At 48.9% G+C, this 20,732-nt stretch overlaps 9 protein-coding genes across 9 annotated transcripts in view; 7 read left to right on the top strand and 2 right to left on the bottom strand.

Moving 5' to 3' along the window:
• Positions 1–1,873: 1,873 nt before the first annotated feature.
• On the top strand, positions 1,874–2,539 carry MGYG_00738 (hypothetical protein; the record flags this gene model as incomplete). Its single annotated transcript, XM_003176603.1, has 1 exon — positions 1,874–2,539. One exon carries the CDS (start codon positions 1,874–1,876, stop codon positions 2,537–2,539), a length of 666 nt encoding a protein of 221 aa, XP_003176651.1.
• A 1,293-nt stretch (positions 2,540–3,832) lies between these two features.
• Positions 3,833–5,134, top strand: MGYG_00737 (mitochondrial carrier protein; the record flags this gene model as incomplete). The annotated part of the gene is made up of 5 exons (XM_003176602.1): positions 3,833–3,953; positions 4,025–4,034; positions 4,112–4,267; positions 4,366–4,636; positions 4,820–5,134. 5 exons carry the CDS (start codon positions 3,833–3,835, stop codon positions 5,132–5,134), a joined length of 873 nt encoding a protein of 290 aa, XP_003176650.1.
• A 1,007-nt stretch (positions 5,135–6,141) lies between these two features.
• On the top strand, positions 6,142–7,349 carry MGYG_00736 (MNN9; the record flags this gene model as incomplete). Its single annotated transcript, XM_003176601.1, has 2 exons — positions 6,142–7,245; positions 7,329–7,349. The coding sequence occupies 2 exons, from the start codon at positions 6,142–6,144 to the stop codon at positions 7,347–7,349; spliced, it is 1,125 nt and encodes a 374-aa protein (XP_003176649.1).
• Positions 7,350–7,976: 627 nt separating this feature from the next.
• On the bottom strand, positions 7,977–9,469 carry MGYG_00735 (catecholamines up; the record flags this gene model as incomplete). The annotated part of the gene is made up of 4 exons (XM_003176600.1): positions 7,977–7,992; positions 8,051–9,005; positions 9,078–9,228; positions 9,314–9,469. The coding sequence occupies 4 exons, from the start codon at positions 9,467–9,469 to the stop codon at positions 7,977–7,979; spliced, it is 1,278 nt and encodes a 425-aa protein (XP_003176648.1).
• A 1,094-nt stretch (positions 9,470–10,563) lies between these two features.
• MGYG_00734 (66S preribosome component NOP16) lies at positions 10,564–11,367 on the top strand (the record flags this gene model as incomplete). Its single annotated transcript, XM_003176599.1, has 2 exons — positions 10,564–10,691; positions 10,758–11,367. The coding sequence occupies 2 exons, from the start codon at positions 10,564–10,566 to the stop codon at positions 11,365–11,367; spliced, it is 738 nt and encodes a 245-aa protein (XP_003176647.1).
• Positions 11,368–12,071: 704 nt separating this feature from the next.
• Positions 12,072–13,777, top strand: MGYG_00733 (hypothetical protein; the record flags this gene model as incomplete). Its single annotated transcript, XM_003176598.1, has 4 exons — positions 12,072–12,139; positions 12,287–12,415; positions 12,520–12,542; positions 12,618–13,777. The coding sequence occupies 4 exons, from the start codon at positions 12,072–12,074 to the stop codon at positions 13,775–13,777; spliced, it is 1,380 nt and encodes a 459-aa protein (XP_003176646.1).
• A 1,639-nt stretch (positions 13,778–15,416) lies between these two features.
• Positions 15,417–17,149, bottom strand: MGYG_00732 (peroxin 24; the record flags this gene model as incomplete). The annotated part of the gene is made up of 3 exons (XM_003176597.1): positions 15,417–16,713; positions 16,770–16,901; positions 16,974–17,149. 3 exons carry the CDS (start codon positions 17,147–17,149, stop codon positions 15,417–15,419), a joined length of 1,605 nt encoding a protein of 534 aa, XP_003176645.1.
• A 1,433-nt stretch (positions 17,150–18,582) lies between these two features.
• Positions 18,583–20,184, top strand: MGYG_00731 (dual specificity tyrosine-phosphorylation regulated kinase 2; the record flags this gene model as incomplete). Its single annotated transcript, XM_003176596.1, has 2 exons — positions 18,583–19,000; positions 19,046–20,184. The coding sequence occupies 2 exons, from the start codon at positions 18,583–18,585 to the stop codon at positions 20,182–20,184; spliced, it is 1,557 nt and encodes a 518-aa protein (XP_003176644.1).
• Positions 20,185–20,366: 182 nt separating this feature from the next.
• The window catches only part of MGYG_00730 (CMGC/DYRK/DYRK2 protein kinase), a gene marked incomplete at both ends in the record, with an annotated part of 2,514 nt that continues 2,148 nt past the window's right edge, over positions 20,367–20,732 (top strand). The window contains one exon of the mRNA XM_003176595.1: positions 20,367–20,687. Within this exon, the coding sequence (XP_003176643.1) occupies positions 20,367–20,687 (321 nt within the window). The remainder of the gene's footprint in view (positions 20,688–20,732) is intronic.

Genomic DNA, 20,732 nt, shown 5'->3' with positions numbered 1-20,732 from the left:
CAGCTCACCAAATCTGTCTATGCGAATAACTTGCTGTAGCTATCCATGATGTCCAACTGCACCACTTCCCTGCAGAGCCGGAATGCAATGTCCAAGCTGCGATGACTACGGAGAAAGTCCGCCGGTAAAACATGTCCAACCGCGCCAACCCTGATACCCACCGATAGGTTGAGCTGCGGGAATTTTTAGTATAAAAAAAAAAAAAGGAGCCAGGGACGGAGGGAGTTGATGCATGCATGGAGCCAGCGCATCAGGAGGGGGCGGATGCGATACACCCCCGCGCAAGCAAGGATCAGACATCCGATGTGGACTGCAGCAGCAGATGGTTGTTGAGAAACAAGCGATCATCAAGGGAACTTGCGGGTGTGTAAAACTCGAGCAGCCACCGAGTGATTTTTAATTGGGTTGATGCCGTTCGTTTGACAGACGGGTTCAAACAAGGAATGCCAGAGCATAAATGGTATTTGAATGGGTGGTGCCATGCTAGAGAAAGGGTATTCAACTCCGAGATGGATGGATCCAAGGGACTCCGGCATCGCATTCCGTCTCCTTGTTTAATGTCCGTGATATCTTGGAGATGGTTATCCTGGGCCAAGGACTTGCCGGGAGAGATGAAGATGGGTATATCAAATAGTTCTCTGACTCAAGGCCATTTCCCATATTGGTATATGTAAGAGCAACTTGCGGGTATCTGAGCCTATATTGCTTTGTTTTTTTCAGACATCAAAGCGCGCTTCCACTCGCTTCTTGGTCCGTCCAGGCAGTAACAATTAACAATCCCTCTGCCCGTATTCCGTCAGAAGAGCTTGTTCGGCCTTGAAAACGTCGGTGCCTCCAGGTGGGAATACGAGCACAGCAGGCTAGATCGTAATGACTGGTGACAATGCACCTACCTTCATTCGTCCTAAAAGGCGCAAAGACATGCCTAAGAAGGTCGTAAATCATCAAGCGGGAACATGCTATCAATCGACATGGTCGTTGGCTTCGTCCTTATCAACCTGTAACCAAATTAGCAGTTCCTAGCTATGAATAAACACGAATTTGATAGGTAGACGGACGGATCTCAGAAGCGACGACTAGCTAGCTAAGCGGTTCACTAAAAATAAAATAGGAAAGGAAGAAGAAGCGAGCAACTGATCAGCCGTATAACTAGTTATAAGATGCTATTATTATATGCCACGATGACCGCAGCTCGTGAGGCCAAACGGCGTCCGCCTCGCCCTGACCAAAACGGCCATGGCCATGATGACACTGCAACTCCGAGAGACCGCGCATCCTCTCCTCCTCCAGCGTGATATCAACAGTCTCAGGAAGAAGAAAAGACACAGACCCAGCAGCAGCAGGAGGAGGTCGAGGGTGCATGCATGTATCTGGTCTCCGTCCCCCCTGGTCGCCGTCTGCATGCAACTAGTTCCATCTCCATCCATGCATGACAGCCCGGGATGTTTCTTCACGATATAACTGACACCAGCCTCCTCTCTCTCTTTTTTCTTTCGCTGCCTCTCACTTCCTCTACTTCTGCTTCTCATCTTCTCGTCTTTTTGTCTTCATCGTCGTCGTCGTCGTCGTCTTCCCGTCTGTCAGCCACCCACGTCAGACGCTCCCGTCCGCTGCCGCTAGCCTGCCCCTTAAAATAGTGTCTCCGCCCGCCCACTAGTTCACCTTAAGTCACTAGTTACCCGTCCTGGGCTGCTTGGGTGACTTGACACTTAACTACGCTTAGCCGCCGGCCTCTTCCCCCTCAACAAACGACAAACACACGACCCCAGCACCACGCAAGCAGGACTCAGCAGCATACAGCATACAGCATACAAACAAGACGACTCTATACACACGCAGAGGCAGGCGGACAGCAAACGATAGAGACGCCAGGATGCTCACTGACCGCTCCCCTACCGTCCTGCGCCCACCAACCTCGCTCCTCTCGCAGGCGATGGCCCAAGTCCAGGCCGAGTCTGCCTCTGCCTCCCCTGCGTCCTCCCGCTCTCGCCATGCAGCTTCTCTCAGCACGCCCTCGTTTCGGCTCGAGAACCTGCCTCGCTTCCATCCAGCCGTCTACCAGTCGGCCACTGGCAGCAGCTCGACGGTCTCTGCTGCCACCTTCGACTTCGACTCGGTCACTGGTACCGCTACCTCGTCTCACATCTACTCACGCCCCCAGACATACCGGCCCTCCTCAGCTTCGGCAGTGATATCTGCGCCCTCAGCCTCTTCTTCCACAGCTGGTTCTTCTTCCCGGGATGCTCTCCGCCAATACCGTGATTTGGTTGCCGGCATGGCCCTCTCAGCTCGTGCGTCTGCCCAGTCCTCGTCTTTCTCCAAGCCGTCGAAACCGAGACTGGAGCCGCTTGGGAGTCCGGGTCCGGTGACGCCCCTGGCCCTGGAGGAGGAAGGGGAAGGATACCTCTCCGCTGGAACTATGGATTTCCTGGCGGCAGAGGGACAGGGACAGGGGCACGCGGGCATCCGAGAGAGGACCGAGCTGCTAGACCGGCTTATCATGCGAGAGCAGGACCGTATCGCCTCGAGGATTCATTGATTGATCCAGCCCACAGTCTTCTATTCCGGCCTTTTTTCCCTTACCGTTTGGTTTCCTTTCCTTTCTTTGCTTCGGACTTCTATCATGGATCCCCCTGCGAGGTTGCATTTCCTATGACTCGATTTGACTTCCTAACGACCTTTATGCCACCTACCCACGACCGACCTTTTCATAGACCAGCACCAGGCTTTTGACTACGGCCTAACCTAGACGACCACTTTTCCACGAGCCACGATGCTCTTTTCTTTTTTCTGAATCAGGAGTTAATTTTGCTTTACTTTTAGAAGGGAGGGATTCAGATCTGGACGACTCTCCTTGGTTTATTTTTGAAGATACCCAACAGACAACGAACTGAGAAAGATAAAAGGGAAAAGAAGTAAACCAGGGACTTGGAAAGAAAAAGCGAAATAAACGACACGAACGAAGGATCTGACTGCATCCCTTTCCTTCTTCTCTACATGGCTGGTCTATGTGTGGTCCAAATTATTACTCTATACCCCATTCTTCATTTCTCCTTCCTGATGACACAACGCAGCACTACAACCACTTTTTATATACACCTCTGACCCTTGGTGTCTTCCCCTTGGACCATTTTTACTCCCCATATCCTTATTACTTTTATTATTATTATTGTTGTTGTTGTTCCTTTCGCCTACATTTTTGTGATACTACATTAGCGTTCTCCTCGAAGACTGGATGTTCTATACCCCCTCGCTACATCTGTCTTTAGTTGTCCCTTCCTGCCGTTATATTAGATACGGCGCATACATCATGATTTATCTTTTATCCCCTCTTTTCCTTCTGCGTTCTTCTTCTACACAGACGATACACTTTTCTAGACTTGTTTTTCCCTTGATATGATAGCCATAGGAGAGACGAGAATGAATACTCCCATATCTGCCGCTGCCATTCTCTAGTACCAGTACATCGCAGTAAATATGGCTATAATATAGAGTATGCTCGAAATAGTATCACAGACATGCAGGGAATATCCCTTTTCGTGCCCGCCGCCTCAGCTGAAGCGCGGGCGCCGGTATCGCACACTTGGTTATTTAATCACCGCTAGTTAAAATATTCAGCCAGAAAGAATGAATGAAAGAAGAAAAAAAAAAAAAACTACAGACACATGTCAGTGACCGGCTTCTCGCTGGCTATTTACTCTCTAAATATTCCGTACAAGCATCTGCGTATATAATTAGGGATCTGGCGCAGGCCCGTCAGGCAAAAACCTCCAACTGCTTGTCAACCGCCAGCAACACCATCAGCAACAAGCAGCAAGCAGCAAGCAGCAGCATGAGTAATGGAGCGGGAGTCACGCAGCGGGAGCTGGGAGCTGGGAAGCCGCAGCTCAAGGCTCAGCATGACTACAAGGGCTTCGTGGCCGGGGTCTTCTCAGGCATCGCGAAGCTGACAGGTGGGCACCCAAGTTAGAAGATTGAAGCAGTTCTCATAGCTACTTAACTAACTGACTGCGGCATCACACAGTTGGCCATCCGTACGTATGACTGCAGAACGAAAAGCCGAAGCTGAAACGAGCTGACATTGACGGGTTAACGGATTCATGCGCTGAAGATTCGATACCATCAAGGTCCGGCTGCAGACGACCAAGAGCTCGCAGTTTACGGGCCCGCTTGACTGCTTGCTGCAGACGGTGCGAAATGAAGGAGTTACAGCGCTGTACAAGGGAGCTACGCCGCCGCTGATGGGCTGGATGGTCATGGACTCGGTGTATGTCCTGACGATTCGATATATATACTAGCTTTTTATGGCTACTCCGTATAGAGTGATGGAATGGCTGACTGTTTGACTGTCTGGCTGTTAATTAGTATGCTGGGCTCGCTGACACTGTACCGACGGCTTCTGTTCGAGCATGTCTTTGCCAACGGAGAGCTACTAGATGCCCTGCCGTTCGTCAGCGCCACGGTGCCTGACAAGCTGTCAACGTTCGGTCATGGTGTCGCAGGCATCCTGGCCGGGTCAACGGTCAGCTTCGTCGCGGCGCCGGTAGAGCATGTCAAGGCCCGGCTGCAGATACAGTATGCTGCTGACAAGAGGCAGCGACTATACCAGGGCCCCATCGACTGTTCTCGCAAAATAGTAAGGACTCCTGACTCTTTTTTTACGCCTGACTGGCTTGTCTAGTCCATGTGGTATGTTCCCAGGCTAACGGTGACAGCTGCGTGCCCATGGCCTGCGCGGACTCTACCACGGCCTCTGCTCGACCCTAATCTTCCGCTCGTTCTTCTTCTTCTTCTGGGGAAGCTATGACATCTTCTCCAGCGCTTTCAAGAAGTACACGGATCTCTCTGCGCCAGCCATCAACTTCTGGGCCGGCGGATAGCTGCTCAGGTCTTCTGGCTGACCTCCTACCCTTCCGACGTCGTCAAGCAGCGCATCATGACTGACCCGCTGGGAGGCTCGCTGGGTGACGGCGAGCGCAAGTTTCGACGCTGGAGAGACGCCGCCGTCGCCGTGGGCAGGGAAGGCGGGTGGCGAGCGTACTGGCGAGGCTTTCTGCCTTGTTTTCTGCGAGCTTTCCCAGCTAACGCGATGGCCATTGTTGCCTTTGAGGGTGTCATGAGAGCTCTTCCGTGATCTTTCACTCTTCTCTCTCTCTCTCTCTCTCTCTCTCTCTCTCTATCCCTTCACCAACTTCACCAGGAGAAAGTGTCATCCTCAAATATATAACCATGTCGTCCCCCTTAGAATTGGATAGCCAGAGAGGCTACATTCGGGTCATTGTCACCCCTTGATCTGCGTGATTCGTGTTCGTCTTATCCACCGGCCAGCAAGCCGATCCCGCAAGATGCATCGACTCGTCAGCTGCTGCTGCTGCTACTTGACCTTGACATCTGCCTGTCGCCTTCTGCTGGTCGTCCTTGACACTGTCTCCTGCTTGTAGAGCCCGTCGACCTCCTCCTCGACTCCCCCACGGGACGCCGTCTTCTTCCTCTTCCTGCCTGTACATACACAACAATAATAATCAAGAATAGAAAATAATAATCAAAATCCAAAATAAAAATTCAAAAATTCAAAAATAAAAAAAAAGAAAAAATAAAGAAATAAAGTCCCGCGCTTTTCCCCTTTCGGTCGCCAGCGCCAGAAGAACAACTTCAGCTTCTCCAGCAAAAACTTGACCAAAAAGGCGAACTTCACCGTCGTCCTCGTCTTTCTTCTGCTTCTTCTTCTTCTTCTTCTTCGGATTCTCCTGTTAATTCTGGTTCTTTTACCGTCTTCTTCGCTTCTTCTTCCTGTGCGGCTGTCCTGGTTGTTTGTGCGTGTCTGTGTGTTGGGGGCTGCCATCTACTACTCCGTCTCCTGGCCAGCGTGTGAGCCGTTCAAGTCGGCCCTAGAGCGCTGCCGCTACGCTGCTCCTCCTCGCCCTCGCTCTCGCTCTCTCACTGTGAAACATGTTGCGGAGGATCAGATACATGTCTGGATAACGAAGTCAAACCCATTCTACACACGCTGTTCCAGGGCCGAAGCCTCCCCCCGTCTAGAGCGTCGTCTCCGTCCCCAGCGAACAAACCCCCTTCCGCCCGAGACCAGATAGATATATTTACAAAAGGACACCCACACGGCACACGTTTACAAGACACACGATGGCCCTCCCACGCTCTTTACGACGCACGAATCCCATCACGATTGTGCTAGCCGGCCTACTAGCTATCGGGTTCCTCTTCTTCATCTTCTCTCCTACCTCGACGGCGGCCTTCACCTCGCAGGAACGACATGACGACGCTGCTGAGAACCCGCTCTCTCCGCCCACAAAGCCCTTCCACAAGTCGCAGGGCGCTGGGAGCGGCAAGAGGACGCCGCCTCCTGTCGTGCACTACAATATGAACAATCTTACTGCCTCGAGAGACGCTGCTCAGAACCGGGAACGCATCCTCCTTCTCACCCCCCTTTCGCGATTCTACTCCGGCTACTGGGAGAACCTTAACAAGTTCACCTACCCTCACCAGTACATCTCCCTGGGCTTCATTATTCCCAAGACCAGGGAAGGAAACGCAGCCTACTCTGCCCTGCAGTCCGCCATCACCAAGGTTCAGTCCGGCCCCATTGACGACCGGTTCGCCAGCATCACCATTCTGCGACAGGACTTCCCGCCGCCGCTCCAGTCACAAGACGAAAAGGAGCGCCATAAGCTTGAGAACCAGAAGATTCGCCGTGAGTCCATGAGTAGAGCCCGAAACAGCTTGCTTTTCACCACTCTGGGACCTGCTACCTCCTGGGTCCTCTGGCTGGACGGCGACATTATCGAGACACCCCCAACTCTAATCGAAGACATGACCAGCCACGACAAGGCTGTGCTTGTAGCAAACTGCTACCAAAGATTCTTCAACCCAGACACCAAGGAGATGGATATCCGGCCGTACGACTATAACTCGTGGACCGACACTCCCCGGTCCCTCGACATCGCCAACAGCATGGGCCGCGATGAGATCATGCTCGAAGGGTACGGTGAACTACCTACCTACAGAAACCTCATGGCCCTCAGCGCAGACAGGTCGCCGAACAGGAATACCCGTGAGATAATGGAGCTCGATGGCGTAGGCGGAACCGCCCTGATGGTTAAAGCTGCTGTTCACCGAGACGGCGCCATGTTCCCTCCTTTCCCCTTCTACCACCTCGTCGAGTCCGAGGGATTCGCCAAAATGGCACGAAGACTCGGATGGAAGTGCTACGGTCTTCCAAACTACTTTGTACGTTTATTCTTACCCCCTCCCCCTCTAATAGCTCTTATGTCAATCCCTGGCCTTGCCAATGCTAACCCCCTCGTCTATAGGTATATCATTATAATGAGTGAGGATAAACTGCTTCTTCCGTTTCCGACTCTCTTATGTTTCCCCTTCTACCACCGGTTTTATCTTACTACTTTTTATTCTACCTACTCACGGCCACATACGCTCGTATCATTATTAGACCTTTGTATCAGATATCATAACCTTTCGCTTCCACTTATCCCTTTTTTTCTTTTTCAGTTTTCTCACTTTGTTTTTAACTCATGTTTTTGTTTTGCAACCTCGTTGCCTCCCCCTTTCTGGCGCTGAACCTTTGCATATGATGCATAACCTTTTTCCCTTTCAGCTAGCTTGTTGATGCGTTGCTGTTGCTCTTTCCCACATTCCCCAAGGGAGAACCAAATTTTCTTTAGATCTGTTTAGGGGGGTGTTCAAGTGTGGCTTTTCTTGTTTTTGTGTTTTGTTTCCTTTTCTTTTTTTTTATAATGTAGGGTCGAAGTCGGAAGTCAAAGGCAGACAATGAATTGGCATGAGACAAACAGCTGCGGAGTAATTGATCGGAGTTCCCTTTCAATCAGCGAACGGAGATCTAGGGCGGGCTGGTCCTCGATTGGATTTGATATTTCATTTATCTATATCTTCCTGCTTATAACTCAAAATAGACTACTACTTCATTTTTTAAACCGTTTATTTCAATCCCAGGAAATCCTAGACAAAAGTTAGCAAGCAATCAATAGAATTAGACGAGAAGAATGGAAGAACGTACAGCAACATTATACCTGCTCCCGCAGCCATGGCAGCAAATTGCATCAGGGTCTTCCTAGTTTCCGCCGCTTTATCCTTACCTGTCTCCAACAGCTCTGGGATCACAGCCACCGTTCCAACATAAAGGAAGGTTCCGGCTGTAAAAGGTAATAGCAAGTCACCAACCGTAAGACTAGTCCCCAGCAAGCCTGGAGCAGCTACATCTCCGGAAGCCGTAGATGAAGATCCACCGCCCCCAAACTCCTGGATGGCGATTCCAATAAAAGTCCCGATAAATGCACCGACGGCCGTGACAAACTGAGCACCCATAGCTTTACGCTTAGAGAAGCCAGACTGGATCAGAAGGGCAAAGTCACCAACTTCATGCGGGATTTCATGGAAGAACACGGCAACGGTCGTAGTTGCGCCAATGGTGGGGGAAGCGTAAAACGACGAAGACATAGCTAGCCCATCCGTGATATTATGCGTAAAGTCCGCAATCAGGTTCAAGTAACCTCCTAGCTTGACGCTGGGGTTGTTGCTTGGTCCGCTGCCGTCAGTGTCGTTTCCGTCTTCCGTGGCAGAACCTGCTGCTTGTTTCCGTTGCTTCAGGTCACCGTTTCTACCATCCCCAGTTGACACGCCTGTGGCTGCCACTAGTCCAGAATCTTCGCTATGACCATGTTCATGCTCATGCGCATGGCCGTGCTGGTGTCCCTCCCCTCCAGTTGCAATCCGGAGAATTTTATCCATGGCGACGAAGGTCACGAAACCAACGAGGATTGCTAGCCCGAGAACTAAATTTTTATTTGGCTCTACCATCACGAACCGGACGTGTTCTGGTGAGTCTTCTCCGAGGAATATCTCAGGGAGCAGGTGGAAGAGGGTGTCTCCCAGCAGGCCTCCGACTGCAAAGGCTACCATTATGGAGAGGGAAGAAGGGTCGATGTTTGGAGGACATAGTGCCAGTAGGAAATCTAGAAAATAAAAACAGGCCAAAGCATTAACATTGGTTCTTCACAGGTCATGTAGCAATGAGAGCTTCTTACTTGGAGGTCCAGAGATGTAGATGGTAGCGAGTATGGCGTTCAGAGCAGGACTGCCAGGGAACAAGACTGCAAAGACCCTTGAGGTCAAACTGGCTGTCTCAGGGGCATTGGCGAGTTTCTGTGCATTAAGCGATTGAACGAGAGGACACTCCTACACACAGTCGGCAGCACACAGAGTTAGATCGTCTTCATCTAGTTATAGATCTGTCTCCCGCTAGATGGCATAATTCATTTACCTGAAGCTTCTCCTCGATCTGGGGAACAGTGAGCTCTTCCGTCCCAGCCTTGTCCGATGTAGCTGTAGCTTGTGCAAAGACGACGACGAATGCAAGCACAGCCAGCAAACGCAACAGCCGGCTGTAAACGGCAGATGATCCAATTGAGCGTGCCATGGTTAGCCCCTGAAAGCTGGTGTATGCAACTTGACAGGAGGCGTTGGTGTGGGAGGGAGTCGTTAAATCGCACCGCCTCGATCCACACTAGTTAACACCCTAGTTGGCTTTGTAACTCCGTACTAGTAAATAAACTGGGCCAGCCCTGCGGGAGATCGATCATTGCCCTGAGTGGCACACGACATCGAAGAATCACATTTCTTTTGAGCAGTTTTTAGCATAGTCGATATTTACATGAGCTCCATGAAGTTGAGAGGCAGGATGGAATAGTGGTAACGGTTTATGGTGCAATTATTCCTACCATCCATTGAACAATATAAACTCTCAGAAAATGCCCGGTTGCCTTAGCTTGAAGTTGATAATCCGTATGAACTCATAATAATAACTCCCATTAGCATCCCATGTTTGTCTTTACAAGAATCGGATGATTCCAAGCTTCCCTCTACATTGATAATGCCGAGCTGAGGCTGGCCGCATTATTCGGACCATACTGCGTATGACACGGAGAGAAAGGAGGTTCACTCCTGTTAACCATACGAACTAAAGCATCAAACGTGGACAGCCTCAGGTTCTCTTGTACTTATCTGTCTGTCCAATATACACTGCATAAATTATGTCATTAATGAGCAAAATCCTACTTTTAAACGATTAACCGGTTCCAATTCAAGACGAGTGACGAATAATGGCTTTGGTCATATAATTCACCTAATATCACTCACTCACTCGATAGTGTAGTGCATCCTCTGGCACAAGTACTCTGCATCACCTGAGGAATGAACGGTGGATAAATAGATCATTACCCAAACCCCAGAGTCATATGGTGTCCGTATCTGCGTCGAAGGGAAGGGAAAGTATTGACAGTTGTTGATAGCTGCTGCTAGTTGTCAGTTGATGATATGATGGTCAAGGTCGCTTTTCCTCGCTTTTGACCCAGGCAAATGATGACATAAGCTGGTAACTAGCTGCCAAGACCTGTGACGACAAAGTTCGAGATAGAAAAAAAAAAGTTTGAAGTCGAGATAAACGACAGACGAAGGAAACGCCAGAGAGCTGCTGTGTACTTCAATTCAAGATACCAGTGAGAAAATATAAAGATGGGGAAGGTATTACAGAAGAAGAAGAACCGATCTTCAAACCCCAAGGTGAAGCATAAGAGCAAGAAGGCCAAGAACGGAAATAAGAAGATAAACGTCTTTGGAAATGCCGTTATCAAGAGTAACTGGTAAGGCTATGAAGAGCTTTGGCGGTGATAGAAGCCGAATGGATAAACGCTGACCTTTGCTCGCAGGGATAAGAAGTTAACGCTTACCCAGAATTACCGCCGACTCGGCCTGACGTCTCGCTTAAATGCACCTGCAGGTGGAATAGAGAAGAAGGCATCCAAGGACAACGATACCATACGGTCCGGTCCAAGTGAGGCCTTCCATGTACCACTCACACAAAAACGAAGCAAGAAACTTCAGCCAGGTGAAGTCCGCGTTGAACGCGACCCGGAAACCGGAAAAATTCTGCGAGTCATCAGCGGGGATAACGAGGAGGATGAAATCGTCGAAATCGCGGGGCGGAAACGAAGAAGAGATAACCCCCTCAACGACCCGCTAGAGGATCTGCCAGAGGACACTGAGATGGCTCTTGATGGCCTTAATGGCACCACGTCAGCCTTTGATGTTGTAGCGGAGCTGGAGAGACAAGCTGCTGCTCAGGAGGAACAGTTGAAAAACAAGAAACCGAGGCATCAGAGCAAGAGGGAAGAGGAATGGCTTGAAAGATTAGTACAGAAATACGGCGATGACACTGCCCGAATGGCAAGGGATAGGAAGCTCAACCCCATGCAACAAACCGAGGCAGACATTGGAAGGAGGCTGAAAAAAATGAAGGCTAGACAGGAGCAAGAATAGGCAGGAGTGGCTGCTGACTGTTTATAAAACAAAAAAAGAAGAGACATATCTGGGCTCGCTGGCAGGCAGTGTTGATGTTTCTTCAAGGGCAAGGCGTTTTCCGGTTGGTATATATTTTTACTGCTTTCTCATACACCAAAAGTTGGGGTATAGAGTGCGGGCTGCTGTTTCTCTTACTATACTTCTTCCGTCTATTTACCGTCATAATTATACCATATGTTGACGTCTTCTACGAAGAATGAGCTTCTCTTACCAGTGTTGAACCGGATATACCTTTCTATATATGCATGTAGCGAGATCCCTTTGAGGGATGATATCCAAATCCACCTCCTTTTGTGTCTGGGGCAGCAAGTGACTGCAAGCAGCCTGGATATTCCAGGGCAATACCCAAAGAACACTTATCTTTGTTCTAAACTGACTGTCTGTCCTACCGGCAACTTCCCTTCCCTTCTCTTCACCTCAGTTCACCTAGTGAATGCTCTACGGTGGTCCAGAGTGAAGGTTGTCCTGCCACCCCTCACTAGTCTGTCCTCCTGGGGCCCCTATAAATTCATCTTCTTTCGCGTTCACAACAACAAACCTTTCTTCTCTTCTACAACCTCTTCTCCCACGCTGCAACAACAACCTGCTTCCACCCAAAACTCCCTTACAGCAGCTGAAACACCGCGTTAATCCTCTTTCTCGCTTCTTCTGCACCCGCCAAGATGAAGATTTACCTCCTGCTTGCCGCGTTGTTCCCTCTTCTCTATGGCGTCGACGCTCGCCAGTTCATGTATGTTCTCTCATCCCCCTCACTCACCCACTCATATTAGATGGAAGAGGCTGTCTATCTATAGATGAGAGCCCCTAGAAGAGCCTCGTCATCAGCTTATCCATTTAAGCTTGTTTATTCTTATTCTAACGTCTTCCCTCTTTGTAGCTATCGAAATGTCACCATTGCTCACTGTCCAGCTCCTGATGGAGAGTTCTGCTATGAAGACCGCAATGGTCCTATGGTAATCAAATGTGTCAAAAACTCGATTGTTGGAACCATCAACTGCAAGAAACAGTAAGCTTATGCATCCCTCGAACATTTTTTGACGCGTCTTTGTGGTGATTTCCTCATAACTATATACTAAAATATCACTTGCTAACGTGTCTCTCTCTATATAGTAAGGGTGATCAAAATGCTATGTGTATGTATCACTGATATCAAATACTCTACTAACTATTTGTCTCACAGTAATCATGTGCTAATGTACCAAAACCAGGCTTTGAATCGTCTGAAACCGCCGGAGATGCAACTTGCTTGCATAGGGGCACGGGCTTGATGTCACCAGCTGTTGAGAAAGACTCATCTACCCCAATGCCATATGTGAAATCTCCTAGATCATTGATTGGAACTCAGCCTGTGGCTTCAACTTTCTTCGGCATCAAGGAGCCTGCCACCACACCTCAGAGCCTCCCTACCGAATTAGTTGTTTCTACCCTGGTTTCCATTCCTCAATTTACTAGGTCTTCTGGTATGACTTGGACTCCCGCAGGCAAAGTTGCTCAATCTTCAGCTCAGCTTCGAACTGAATCAGTTGCCTCTACTTTTGCCCCTGATTCCCAGGTTGGAATGTCTGTCATCCTTTCTGGACTTCCAATTGAAAGCACTACCACACTCTCCGCTACCACTACTACTACGGATGTAGTCCTAACCAGCCTGTGGACCAGTGCTCGCACCCGCGAGATTCCAAGCTTTGTCACCCCTGAGCCTCTAGTCAGTTATCCAACCTCTGAAGTCACCACTAAGCATGAGGAAGTTAGACTTTCTTCTACACATTGCTCCGCCACTATTCAGCCTACTTCGGTGCCTTCTACCTTTACAGCTTCTCTTCCCTCGGCTTCAACCACTACCACTTCCTGGTCTTCAGATGTGGTTACTCTCGAGCCAACTGTGACTAACAACACCACCGTCTCAAGCACTTCGACAACTACAACCACTATGTTTATCACTTTCATGTCACCTGCTACTACCCCTGCAATTACCACGGCAATTACCACTGCAATGACCGAGACCAAGATCACTGAGCAGCCTCAGCAGGGACCAACCACCGAGTCAAAGGAAGTCACTCAAACCAGTGTCACTTTGTCCCCTAGCACCATTCAGTCCACTAGCATTGTGATCTACACCTCCCACGCTACTTCCTCTGCTTCCATGCTTCCAACTCAGTTTACTCAACTTACCTCCTCTGAGGTGGTCACTGCATCTGTCTCGTTCACCTCAACTACCCTGACAGTTCGTACCAATAGCACCTTTGTCCATTCTACTCCAACCTATAGCATTGCCACTTCTACCATTGTCAATGCTGCTGAGGAGAACACAACAGATGCTAAGCTTGCTTATCTGTTCGGTCTCATCGTTGCCTTCCTCGTTCTGGTCTGATTCGCTACAACGATGACCAATGAGCAGTCAGTCAGTTGACTTGCAAACTTCGTGTTCTAACATAATAAGAGGTGAAACAAAATGTTCATTTGCAATAGTTGCTCTCAGCTTGCTTTGATTTTCCTTATTTGACTCTCCATGAGATTTCTATGTGATTTTTATTCCAACCTGACGCGGTAATATGGGAACAATGAAGATCAACGAAGAGATCAGGTGGTGACCTAGTAGTTTAAAAAAAAATATGTATTACAAGCAACTATGAAGCAACAATAAAAATTGTTCTTATAAAACGTTTCATATTTTGAGAGCCACAATCATGATATATAAGTGACATTAAATAGTGTTCAGGTAATTATATTATAATCGCAATCAACAGAAGTTGGATTAAGCGTTGATCATCAGACGCTACCACATACTTCAAACTAGGGGTAGTTCAGGAACAACTAGTCAACTCGTTAAAGAGTTACTGAAAACTTCGGCTCGGCCCGCAGCAGTTTTGAAACAGGGAGGCAGCATTAATTGCTCCTAGCACAATCCTTAGATTTTCCTCTCGGCCATGGAATGTACTCCTCTTCTCACACGATGCGAGAATAAAGGTGCATTTAAACCTAAATCAACTAGCTGTTGACTTAATTACATTCTATAGGGCATCAATATCTTGCAAAACCAAGTCTATGAGGCAATGAGGTGCTCCGCTATGATTTAAGTTTGGCATCCAGCAATTCTGCAGTAAGCTTCAACACTAGATTATCTTAAAATGGAATCTCCGGGAAAGTATAACGTGATATAGCCCGATGGCTTGGGAGAAGGTAATATGTTTCCGATTATATGATTCTCCTGCCCTTGCACTATGTCAAAACCGTCAAAACCATAGTTAATTGTTGCCACTCTCACGTTAATGGATGTCCTAGGACGAGTATCTGTATCGGCAGTAGCATAGCATGAGACAACGCAGGTGGCGCCCACGAAAGTGGCATCGGAACTGGTGAGAGCGGTAAATCCTGGGTTGATTTTCGTTGAAATCGTCCATTCATCCCTCCACCTGATACTTCTGGTGTATTGACGTGACTTCTCTCAGGAGGCCTCGTGAGTTCCCGTACCTAGGACCAAGACCAGCTAGCCCTTGTATTATCCGCAACCGTTTTTTTCCGCCTTGAATATGCTGAAGAATGGCAAATAAAAGGGCGCAAGGTATTCTTTGTGGCCTCGGCAGCTATTGTAATATTAAGAGGGTGATCTGGTGAAGGGGGTAGGAAAGCACAATGGTATCCCATGGTAGAGGTTGTATTGGTGACACTCATGTCTGGCATATTGTGTAAAATCCTTACTTGAGGGTTAACATAGAGTGATTAGCGGTATGAGTTTGGATTCATAGCCTATGGGGTAATTGAAGCTCGTGGCACGGATTGCGGCTGGCCATAATCATGATAACAAAATAGCCAGAAAGGCGGGAGCAACTCGCATGTCATTTTTGCATTTGATATCAAGGCAAGATTGATATAGAGCTTGAGGAAGGAAGTACCATGATGTAACAGGCAGGGCCCTTTCTCCGCTAGGTTTGCGCATCCGGTGATACTCTTCTTAATCAAATTGCATGCAGGTCCTAGAACGAGATATAATAGAAACGGAGACGATTCGACTAAGAGAATAGTGGTGTCGCTTTCACTGTTTTCTCATCAATAGTCATCCTTCGGACAACCCTGACCCAACGTCTCCTTCTCCAGTCGCCAGCCCGGTCAAGTTGTTTTGTGGCTTCCTCCCACTCTGGCTTTTCTTTTTGGTTGGCACGTTTGTTTGTTTGTGCGGACATTTGCGCATTTCTTCGAGGACTTTCCCATGAGTCTGTGTAAGCCAGTATATCGACGGCATGTTCATCATCAGGGGTGTTAAACGGCAGGTCCCATACCCAACCTCCAACTTCCTCGCTAATGATCCCGTCATTACTGTCAGATATTTCGAACTCCACCCCAGTAACCATCCGTTCCATCACCCACTCTCGGCATTCAAGATCTAGTTCCCACTTTTTGCTCTTCCAAACCCAACCGGGGGGAGGACTCACATCCTCGAAAAACCTAGATCCTTTAGGCCGATCCCCTGATATACGAGACGGGCAGAGAGGATCATACGGCGTGGACGTGAACAAAAATGGCTCCCACTCGGGTGACGCCGAATATAAGGAGTATGTTTTATGCTGTAGCTCAAAAATCTCAACTTCGCGTTCCTCGGGCTCAGCAGAAAGGGATATAGCAGTGACCGAGTCGAGGAGATCCATGAATCCAGAAACAGTTAAAGGTATGGAGTAGCCATAAATGTCAAATGACTTCTTGGTGCCCTCGGTATTATCATGAGGCGCACTATGGGACGTAAGCACACCTTTAATCGTCTCAAAAAAGGGCTTCATGCTTGGATGATTAGATAATATAAGGGCGTTCCCGGTAAAGAGTAACATAAAACGCCAGGGCATGAGGTGTGACACCAAAAAGACGGCACCCGCCAAACCGGTACAGGCAATAAACAGGGAAGATGAAAATTTTTCGTCGGAGAAGTTTGTAGCCGGCGCAATAAGTGACACAGCTGCATCGTGAAGGACGGCAAAATCCGCCATACAATTTTGTAAATCTCGCATGTTATGGAAGAAATCCTTGGATGTCTCGGCAGCAGGCTTGATAGTTCTGGCTGGAGCAAGAGCTGGGCCCTCGTAAGAATAGTACGGCGTTGTACTAGAAGTCGAAGTCGACGGTGGTGGTGGAGGGTGCCTTGTCAAGAAGGCGGGTATCATGATGAAAAGAAGCACGAGGACAAATGGAAGTACCGCTAGCAAGTATGGGTCCAGGCAGATGAAGGAATAGACGCATATCAGCGACCATGTCTGGGTCCTGTGCCTCCAAGAAAGGAGTTTAATCACATTATACTGAAATTGAAAGACTATTCCTATTCTGTTGGTGTTTAGATACGGAGGTTTTTCAAACGGTTGAAACATATGTATACATACCTTGCATTGAAACGTCTAAAGTTGTTGGTCATCGTGGGCAGGCTGAATGGAGGCCTTTCCGGCGATGCAGATGTATCACTATCATCCCCATCACTGCCGGCATCTTCAGACGGAACTAGCTGCTGGAGGAACCTAGTTGTCAGTTAGAAGACGGGGGAGTATTCTTTACTTTGTATTCAGGAACCACAAAAAGACGGTTCAAACGAGACTTGCCTGGCAAGCAGTCGGTCCTGCAGTGACATGCCTGGAGCAGACTCCTCCGTTGTGGTGTCCGGCTTAGCAGGCTGCTTCGTTTCTTCCACGCTGCTGTTCGAGCGCTGGGGGTCGCCATCACTACCGCCATCCTGGCCGGCGAAGATCTCGGCAGTGTATTCATCCATCTTCGCCGCTGCTCCCTCACATGAGAAGGTCTTCTTCTTGCTATATATATCTTTCTTTCTATCTCTCTTTCCTTCTGATAAGTCTTGTGTGTCTTTATATCATGAGTCCACGGCGTCTTCGCAGCAGTGACGTTGTTCGATGTATTCACACCCGACCACTTCCCAAAGCGGAACAAGCTAACATGTGATCCCGGTCCCTGTGCTAACCCAGATATAGACTAGTCCGCCTTACCTCATTCCTTACCTAAGCATAAGGAGAAGGTTCCCAAAACGGCAAAAAGCGACGTCGTGTCTGTTTTTCGCTTTTAATTTAATAAACTTGCGGCAGCGACAAACATTCAATTGAAACATCGCTGCATAAAAATATCTCGACCAAGGCTAATTTGTTTGGATGCAGGCCGGGATATTGATTGTTTCCTGCCCGTGTGAGGGTCTGTCGGTGGCAAGTGGCTTTTGTATAGCGGATTAACTAACGACCACGCCCGCTTGATCTTGTCAAGGTAGAGCTCCGCCAGCCACTCACAGTCAAGAGTTTCTTGTACCTACATGGGGGTTTTGTACCTCACTGACCAGGTTGCTTTTTGATGCTTGGTCCACCGGAGACTCGAACGACAAAAAATCCCTTCCGACAAACAAGAAATCTCGCTCTTGGTCTGCTCGCGTTCAGCCCACCGACTTCCCAGGCCGGTGGTTGTGCAAACGTGGACGGGACAACTGCCAGAAGGGCAACGAGAATAACAACAACTCCCTGGGCCAGTTGTGATTCAAAGCCTTCGAGCACCATGACGCGGTAGCAGCATACCAGGTATGAGCTAGTCGCTTCTGCTGCCGTCCATCTCGTTACAGTCCTCGAACCGAGAGTTATCCGGCTGTGGTCGCCCCTGAGCGTGCGGGCGAGACGACCTCCGCCGTCATCAGGTGTGTCAGGTCACCTGCGTTATACGTTGGATGCCACCGCGCAGAACTGCAATCCTGACGTACCAGCCGAACGTTGCGGTCATCCCTCGTCAAAATGACGTCCCAGAGCTTGCCGGCCGTGACGCAGCAGTCGGTGCAGCACTCGAAGCCTTCTGAGCCTTCCAGGCCTAGCGAAACACGATTTTATGGTGATAAAGCACTCCCGTCTTTCCAACCTTGATTGTTCATGTTTTTTTTTCCTCTCCCCCTTCAAGCAAGCGTGCACTAATATTGTATTGATGTATAATAGCTCAAAACAATCGTCAACCGCTGCAGAGGAATTCACCAATCGTCCCAGTTACCAACCAGGCATCATTCTCTTCTTTGCATTCTCTTGAAAGCGCCGATCAACATATCGAGGGAACGACTTCGAAGCGGAGAAAGTCGATTCGAGATCGAAGTCCAACAATCAACGGACCGCTATCATCACGACGGTATGCATTCTCTCTCGCTTGATCACAAATAATATAAGAAGAATGTCTAATGCATATTTTCTTTCGTTTTTAGCACGACGATACACTCCCATTCGAACTCCCAGAACAAACCTGAAACGCCGTTCTCAAATGTGGTTCGTCTTTTGCTGCCAAGACATCATCCGTTTGTATCAAATGCTAATTTTGACAAAGATTGGCAACCATACGCCTCCAGAAAGTAGCGAATTCCTTCCCGCAATCAATTTCGATGATTTCCATAATAGTATCTCCCCGAGAGAACCGAATCTAAGTCACTTCCCTATGCCAGGACAACTTATATCTGGCTTTGGGTCCGCTCCATCTCCCCCGAAATCAGCAACGCGCTGGTCGACTACACCGTCATCGGCCTCTGGTCCTAGATCTGCCCGGCCGAATACACTCGCCAGAAGACAGAGCAATGCTCAAAAGCCCGATGCTGAAGGTGTGGGTGCAGGTATAGCTATAGGAGGGACACATAATTCAACAGGGCAGCCGCTTGGTTCTGCAACTCCCCGTTCAAGGCGGCAAAGTCATGCTGCGCCGCCAGCTTCCTCCATTGTTGGCCCCAGGCAGCCCCGAAAATCTATTGGCCCTGGTGCTTTGGTTACGTCTCAAGCAAACGGTGACGATGGTCCTCCACGAAGGCGTCAGAGTTTTGCAAAGCGAAATGCAACAGGGGAAATACGGGTGAATACTAATGTAAATCGCGTCAGCCATCAGTCTACGGAACAATCCACTGGTCCCTCTTTTCTAAACACCACCAGAAGCCAGAAAGCAAAATCATTGCAACCTGTTAGCCGTGGGAACAGAGATAATCAAATAACCCCTGGCGGTTCGGACCACTCTCGTTCATCTTCGAATACTGCCATCCAGACTCCTGGGAAAACAATAGCAGCACCGAACACAACCCCCTCGTCGAAGAGATCTTCAATGATGCCTCACCATCCGACTGGCCTAGGTGCAAGAACCATTTCTCCGACAGATGCTCGAAGGATGAAACGAATGTCCCTTGTTCCTAATCCGCCCCCTATACCACAAAGATCGCCCACCCAGTTAGAGTTAAACTCTCCACGTCCACGCTCCTCAGCGCCTTCACCTTCTATGATACCTCGAAAGAGCATAACACCTTCGTCTGCCCGCACTACACCAGATCCTCACCGAAAATCCTATAGCTCAGGCATATCTCTCTCTTCAAATACAACCTATAACTCTGCTAGGAATTCTAGTGGCTCCCTGCAAGGGCGGCTTTCGCAGAACGTATCAACATCCAGACTTCCAACTCCCAAACCCCGGACTGAGCATTCAAACCAGGAGGAAGAGGAAGTGCCACCAGTACCTGCAATCCCCAAGGCATACGAGTCACCCAAAAACGAAGCTCACATACCCCCAACCTTTACACCTAGGCAAACCAGCATGCCCTTTGAGCTTGAAACGCGAAGACAAGCATTGAAAGACCCACCTGCTGCAGAAATTGAAGCGCCATCCACACCCGCTAATCAAACTTCCCTAGGAGACGCCACGATGCAGCACGACAGCCGCGCCTTTATTCTGAATTTAAACCACGAGCCGCCAATCCTCATGGGAAGAGAAGCCTCCAACCTCTTAAGTTACCGCCACTTAATTTGATGCCTTTGAGTGCACCTGTTGCGAGTAAAATTAATGCTTTAAGGGATAAGGAGCTAAAGGATCCTGCTCCTAAACTGTCTACCACTCCGCCTCCGCCTCGTCAAACCGTGACGAAGACCCCAAGCACTCCTATGACCGCTTCTAAAACCAGCTTTTCTCATATCCCCCAGGAACATACACCAATGCCCACCCAAACGTCTAGAAGCAACAGCTCACAGTTTATGCTACCTTCACAAACCGGCTACCGCTCCCAAAACAGCTCTAGCGCTCTTGATTTCATGGGATTATCGTCCAACCGAACTGTTTCGCCATATATATCTTCATCGTTGCCGCGAGGTGCCGAGGAAATGAACTTCATACGTGACAAAGTCGTCTCCAAACCATCTACGAACAAGTTAACTGGTCCACGTCCACAAACACAGTTCTCTACAATTTCTGCCTCAGAATCATTCAACTTCAAATATGAACCTGATACTGTGGAACCTAACCCTAGTCCTACTGTGGTACCTCCTTCGCCGCCAAGAAAGATAAGCCCTCGATCAAGCTAG

The sequence above is a fragment of the Nannizzia gypsea genome, genomic scaffold (genome assembly GCF_000150975.2).
Source record: "Nannizzia gypsea CBS 118893 supercont1.1 genomic scaffold, whole genome shotgun sequence".
In the NCBI taxonomy this organism is placed as follows: Eukaryota; Fungi; Ascomycota; class Eurotiomycetes; order Onygenales; family Arthrodermataceae; genus Nannizzia; species Nannizzia gypsea.
Note: the sequence above shows the minus strand (reverse complement) of the source record. Positions and strands in the feature narration are given on the sequence as shown.